Source organism: Benincasa hispida, chromosome 9 (assembly GCF_009727055.1).
Source record: "Benincasa hispida cultivar B227 chromosome 9, ASM972705v1, whole genome shotgun sequence".
NCBI lineage: Eukaryota > Viridiplantae > Streptophyta > Magnoliopsida > Cucurbitales > Cucurbitaceae > Benincasa > Benincasa hispida.
The window spans coordinates 48,206,334-48,213,770 of NC_052357.1; the positions used below are offsets into that span (position 1 = coordinate 48,206,334).

The 7,437-nt window shown below is 30.0% G+C and overlaps 1 protein-coding gene across 1 annotated transcript; it reads left to right on the forward strand.

The window, feature by feature from the left end:
• The first annotated feature begins 614 nt into the window (after positions 1-614).
• Positions 615-2,334, forward strand: LOC120087188 (fasciclin-like arabinogalactan protein 1). The gene has a single exon (XM_039044095.1). The coding sequence runs from the start codon at positions 733-735 to the stop codon at positions 1,975-1,977; it is 1,245 nt and encodes a 414-aa protein (XP_038900023.1). The 5' UTR covers positions 615-732; the 3' UTR covers positions 1,978-2,334.
• The last annotated feature ends 5,103 nt before the right edge of the window (positions 2,335-7,437 follow it).

Here is a 7,437-nt window from a genome sequence, read left to right on the forward strand (position 1 = left end):
TAACAAATCTTTTAGTCACTAAATGCTAGTTGAGGTCATGGTATTAACTTTTCGTTGACATGTCAATATTTCCACGTTTTCGTGAGTTTGATATCGACATGAGAATTTCATTATATCATACAAAATTCATAAAACATGAAAAAGTAAGTAATAAAATATCACTAACATAAATATAATATAAATAATAAACATTTTAATTTATTTAAAAATTAAAAAATATTTATTTATTAATTTAAATTAAATTAATTTTTTTTAATTTTTATAATTTTTCTAAAAATATCTATCAAAATAGATTTTCTGTCAATATTTTTATCAAAATATATATAAAATTAAGATGTGGATATTTCTGTTTGATCTATATTTTAAAAAATTGGAGTAGGCTGGCTTGAACAAATGCACATCAGTTAGAACAGACGTGACTGACGTGCTTACGAGTAAATTAAAAAAGAAATAAATATTAAAAAGAAAAAGAAAAAAGAGAATAAAACGTGGGCCGCTGTGAGTCAGAAGGTGGAAGGAAAAGATAAAGAGAAGAGAAGAAGAAACGGGAGTGAGTGGCTTTATTGTAATAATCTCCATTTCTATGCCCAAATTGTTGTTTTTAAGCCCTCTCTCTGGTCCCATCTTCTTCTCCAACTCCCAATTATTACTATCGCCATTGTTTTATCACTCACTTTGCACCAATTCACAGAAATTCAAACCTCTCTCTCTTTCTCTCTATTGTAATTCATAATGCTGCAGCAGCTCTCCCGCCCCGCCGCCGCCGGGACTTTGGTCCTCGCCGTGCTATTCCTTGTCATCTCCGACGTTACGGCTCACAACATCACGCATCTTCTAGAGAAGCACCCGGAGTTCTCCACTTTCAACCACTACTTGACTGCCACTCACCTTGCGCCCGAGATTAACCGGAGAACCACCATTACTGTCTGCGTCGTCGACAACTCCGCCATGTCTGAGCTCTTGGCTAAACACCTCTCCATTTACTCCGTCAAGAACACTCTCTCGCTCCATGTCCTCCTCGACTACTTCGGAGCCAAGAAGCTTCACCAGATCACTAATGGAACTGCTCTTGCTGCGACTATGTTTCAAGCCACTGGCTCTGCTCCTGGTTCTTCCGGTTTCGTTAATATCACTGACCTCAAGGGCGGGAAGGTAGGGTTTGGCCTTCAGGACAGTGACGACATTGATGCGATGTTTGTGAAATCTGTGGAGGAGGTTCCGTATAATATCTCTGTGATTCAGATCAGTAAGATCTTGCCGTCGCAAGTGGCGGAAGCTCCAACTCCGTCTCCTAGTGAGATGAATTTGACCGGAATAATGTCCGCTCACGGTTGCAAGGTTTTTGCCGAAACTCTTGAGGCCTCTGACGCTGCAAAGACGTTTCAGGAAAATGCAATCGGTGGATTGACGGTTTTCTGTCCTCTAGATGATGTTTTCAAGGCGTTTTTGCCGAAGTTCAAGAACTTGACGGACGCTGGAAAGATCTCCTTGCTCGAATACCACGGTTTGCCTGTGTATAATTCTATGTCCATGCTTAAGTCCAACAATGGCATCACGAACACCTTGGCCACCGACGGTGCCAACAAATTCGATTTCGTCGTGCAAAACGACGGCGAAGTGGTTACTCTCCAGACGAAAGTCGTAACCGCCAAGGTCACCGGCACGCTTCTCGACGAGCAACCAGTGGCGATCTACACAATTGACAAAGTTCTGAAGCCAAGAGAGCTCTTCAAGAAGGAGATTCCGGCTCCGGCGCCGGCACCAGCGCCGGAGACCGAGAAACCTGCTGACGCTCCAAAAGCTCATTCTCGTCGGCACAAGGGCGCCGCGACTCCTTCAGCGGACTCACCGGCAGATTCGCCGTCCGACGAAGATCCAGCAGATCAGACGACCGACGGCAATGGCACAGTGAGGCTCGACGGATGGAGATTTGTTTCGGCCGGAATTTCAGGATTGGCAGCGCTTCTTCTACTGTAAGGTCGTCTTCTCTACATTTCGCCGGCCCTAGTTTTTTCTTTAATTTAATTTTTACTTTTTTTTTTTGGGTACTTCGAATAATTCCTTTTGTTTTTTTTTTTTTTAAAATAAAAAATATTGAAATTGGTTGTAGTACATTTCTGTGCAATGATCTGTCGTTTCTAAGAGTGTTTATTTATTTATTTATATTTTTGGTTTTCTTATTTTAGTTTTGTAAGGAAAGAGAATCTTCTACGGCTGTGATTTGGATTTAAGAGTGAAAATTTAAATATTATTGTTGTTGTTAATCACTTAATTAATCAATGTAAATTTATGTCATTGTGATTTGATAATGACAAGCAAGGTTTTTTTTTTTCATGTGTGAGGTGGGATTGAACCCTAAACTTGAAAGTGATATTACATACTTGATGCTCTATGTTTAACATAATTCATACTCCAAATTTTCATATTTATTTTGTTTTAATTTTCAATCTATCAAATGTTATGGTCCTATTTTGATTTACAAATGTGTTTTATTTGTTTATTTATTTATTTTTACATTTAGTTCATAAATTATGTGTAAAGAAATATAGTGTTTTGTTAGCAAGCATTTTGTTAATATGTATTGAAATCTTATGAAGTGTGGGTTTTAGTATGCACCCACCCAATTATTTATAATGTTAATGAATCAAAGAACTTTTCATTATTTTTTTAAATGATTGGTGAAAATGTAATGATAGGGATTGATTTTTTTTTAAAAGAAAAATTAAGGGTTAAATAGAACATTTGAAAGTTCGGTATGGTATATGAAGCACAGATACAGATACGGCTACACGATATAGATACGATCGGATACGACGATTCGTCAATTTTTAAAAAATTAAAATACGGATACATCTAAGGATATGTCATTTTTTATATATATTTTTTTAATATATATTTCTAAAAAATGAAATACTTTTTTTTCTTTAAGAAAATATAGGATATAGATAAATTTAGCATACAAGTTAATAGAAATAGCACAAAATAGAATACAAACACCGAAATGCAATAAAAAAAAAGCAACATCTAAGATATTGAAGTGCAATAGTTAATAAAATGCAATAGAAAAGTGATTCATATTACAAAGAAGAAGAAGAAGATTAGATGGAGAAGTATAAAGATAAACGAAGAATTTCTTCATTGAATTGTTGAAGATATACAAATGGTTTATATTTTGGTGGACTTTGGGGGACTTAAATGTGAAGATGGAGATTATATGATTGTAGTCTAGGGTTTGGTCCGTTATTTATTTGTTTTTCTTTTAGTTTTGGACTCCAATAATGAGCTTTTAAAATAGGTTGCCTAATTTTAGATTGGAAAAAATTAGATGAGTTACTTGTCTTTTTTTTTCTTTAAAAAAAATATGCATAGAAATAGATACGTCAAATCGCATGTCAGATATGTATCTAGAAAGTATTTGAAAATATAGATACGTCAAATCGCGTGTCAGATACGTATCTGGGAAGTATCGGTATCCGATACGTATCTGATACTGATTCTTTGCCTCAAATGAAATATCTGATATGGTTGTTGAATTACTTTCTATATATTTTTTTTAATTAATAGAAGTGTTTGGTAATTGTTTTTTCTAATTATTTCTATTAATTTGTCTTTTTAGAACCGTCTTTAAAATTGATTAGAAAATTGTAAAACAAGTGACCAAATCTCTAATTCAACTACAGAAATAGTTGATAAATTAAATAATAAAAAAGGAGGCTCCTAAGTTTGAAAATAAAGAAAGAAATTCCAAAGGCACAATTCCTAAAAACAATGCCATACATGACCCAACCACCTTTAAATAGAACAACAATAATTTACATGAACTAGAGTATAAATTTTATGGATTTTTCAAATGTAAGAATCTATGATTAAAATACAATGAAATTATCCATTAAATGAAAATCCTTAGAACATGAGGCACTGTTTCCAGACTTGGTGAAGGTCGATGTATTTATTGAGTACATAATTCATAGGGACAGTTACAAATATAGAAATTCAACTCAAAATATTAGCAAATATAATATAATGTAAAAAAAAAATTATAAATATGACAATATTTAAATAGTCTATTAGTGAGGAGTTTATCAGTGATAGACCATATCATTAGTAAGAGTCTATCCATGATAGAAGTCTATCGCTGATAGACTTGAGAGTCTAAACGATAGAAGTCTATTGCTGATAGACTTGTCTATATTTACAATTTTTTTTAAATGATGTTATACATTTGATTATTATTCTTAAAAATGCTACCAATTGTAATTATCATAATTTATAAGTATAGCTAAATAAATTAAGACAATTTTTTTTTGTTTTAAAAGAATTGTAGCTTCATCCTATCACTACGAATATAATATAGTTTGAACATAATTTTTTTTTTAACGAAAAAACCTTAGAAAAAATAATCAAATATTACATATTGATTTAAAATCAATGGAAAATGACTACAAAGATTTTGGAACAATTGGTTGGTGTGGTACAAGAGAAGAGACAAGAAGAAAGGTATTATCAAAGACTTGCCTAATTTCAATTTCATTCCTCCCTATTACTTATAGTAATGGCTAAGGTCGAAATATTGAGGTCCTAATTATATGTAAACATCAATGAAAATTTTGGAAAACTTGAAGGATAGAAATTGTTATAATTAGTTAATGAAACTTTGAATATGATTTAATTAGATTATAATTAATCATTTTTATAAAACAAGACAATATTTAGTTATATATTATACATGTTAATGCGAGAGCATAAATTTAAAAAAGAAATGGAAAAATAATTACAAAATAATATAAGATTAGAAATATTTTAAGGTGAAATGGTGTGAAAGTAAAAGTTTTGAATGGTAAAAGAAAAATAAGTCACATCAATTCAATTTTAAGGTGAAATGATATGAAAATTTAATAGAAAATATTTGAATGAAGTTAAAAATAAATATAGGTTCTTTTTTGTGTTTTTTTTTTTCAAATTCAATTTTTTATAAATGAAAGTTTTAGGATAAAAATAAAGCTAAAAATTGAGAAAAATTAGATATAGAAAAGATAACACATTAAAAAAGCTTCATCAAATGATATTAGCGTGTGAAATTATACTGTCGTGTGCTATCAAAATCAGAAAACTGAAAAAAAAAAAAAAAATGGACAGAACTGTGTAGCTAATTCCAAAAAAAAAATCAAAATTTTCTTGAAAATTTGTGAAAGTAGGAGGAAAAAAAATTCTGAAAATATCTTCGAAAATTTGAAATTTCTCGAAATTTGTTCAAAATTTTGTTTCCCTACCGAAATTTAATGCCTCGAATTTTTTATGGAAAATCTTCACTATGCTTATGACCACTGGAAGATAAAGTTTAAATGAGACAAAATACTTCAAAAATTTAAGGTATATTTTAATTATGCTCCTAGATTTTATTTTTGAAATTTGAAATTTATTATTAGAAAAATGTGAACTTACTGTTCCAAAAAAGAAAAATCTTATCTGTTAAAATAATGGATGAAAAACTAACTTGACAACTGATGTATAAGAATTTGAATGATAACATGATATTATTATTTATATTTATAGAAAGATAAGATTGTTGTTTTCATTTATTTCATCTCAAAAGATATAATTAAAATCATTTCCATAACTCTTTGTTACATATATTAGTTGTCACGTCAGTCAATTTACGTAGATCATATTGTAAATAATGTTATAATTAACTGTAATCTCAATTTTTATCTTATTTTTATCAAAGATAAATTCTCTACGGTACTTTTCTAGAATAAATATCAAAATTGAAGGGTAAAGAAAGAAACTTTTTATAGTCTAAATAAATAATTGAAACATACTCCAACATTAAAAAAATATTTAGTATAATTTAACTCAATAAAAATGATTGTTGGATACTAATTAAAAATGTTAAAATTTAAGAAATAATTTTTCTTTAAAAAACCTAATGAGTATGAAACACGATATTATTTGAGGAGGTCACCACATAATAAGTCTGATGGTTTTGCACGGTTTAATGTACGAGAGAAAATGCAAAATGTACTTCAATTATGTATCCATTGATTATTAAGGGGCATGTCAATTTTTAAATTCATATCCAAAGGTTATTAAGAGGTAATAAAATTCTACCAATTTCATTGAATAATTTTTTTCTTAAAAAAAAAAATACATTAAAAAGAAGTAGTTGAAATTAACACACGGTAGAAGTTAGCTTAAAACAAAAAGCTTTCTAAGCTCTAGCTAATTTTGATATGTTTATTTAATTATTCAACATATTATTCAAATAAAGAAATAGGAATTTGATCATATGACTTTTAACAGAAGTTATTAATTATCTTTAATAATTGAACTATGATGAAATTCTTTGGTAGTGAGTTGAGATTTTTGTGTAGATTCCATGAAGATATAATGATAATATCAAGCTTTGTGATTTAGCCCTATGGAATATGTATATTGCCTAATGCAAAGCATATAACTTATAAAGACAACCAATTATCCTAAGATAGACCTAACTTAGGTCTTTTTGCATAAAAGAACTTTTGTCATTGTCAAACATTTTGTGCTCCATAAATTTGAAACAAGTGAACTCTACACCTCAACTCAACAAATGCAAAGAATAAGAATAGGATCTTTCTTTTTGTGCATTAAATAAAATCAAACAATATAAAATGAAATAAAAGAACAACATACTTCTTTTCTAGTGTAGGGTGTATGGCCTATATCTCCTTTATATAGAAATTTGCAAGAAAACAAAGGAGGATATTTTGTTCCAACTATTTCCCACACATCAAATTTTTTCCAAATTTTTTTGGCTTGGGGCCTCATTTATAGCCCTCACAACAAGTTTCATAAAATATGTTCTTCTTTGAGTAGTCCTCCAACAAAATTGATTTGTGGATTTGAATGATTTGAAATAATATAACATTAATAGGTGACATCAATCAAACAAAATTTTTTTCTCGAGAACACCTCAAAAGGGTACTCTAAAAAAACTTGGTCCAAATAAGTAAGGTTGAAGTTCGAATGCCTCCTAAAAATTTAGATGTCTGTTAATTCAATAAAGTCTATCTAAACTCTTTTATTTAGTCTGACTTTCTAATTAGTTAAAAAAGTATTATCAAGTGAAAACAAATTGTTTTTAGATAATTTGTCATTCGTAAAAAAGTAGAATTCAACATTATAGCATACAATGGTCTCTTATTGATATAATCAAGGGTGTTCACGGGTTGGGTTGGGTTGAAAGACTTTTTAGATCCAACCCAATGTTCGGGTTGTAAATTTTTTCAACCCAAATGACCCTTATTAAAAAGTGAACCCAACCCAACTCAACCATGAGGTCATTTATTTAAAATTTTGTTCTAAAAAGAAGCAAAACGTAAATATGTAAAAATCTATTTTAATTGTTTTCATATATTGAATTAAGATTAACAACTCAATTTCAATTTAAATAGTAAATAT

Bases quoted from the DNA above. Each gene is read 5' to 3' on its own strand.
- LOC120087188 (XM_039044095.1), top strand. From the start codon at position 733: ATGCTGCAGCAGCTCTCCCGCCCCGCCGCCGCCGGGACTTTGGTCCTC.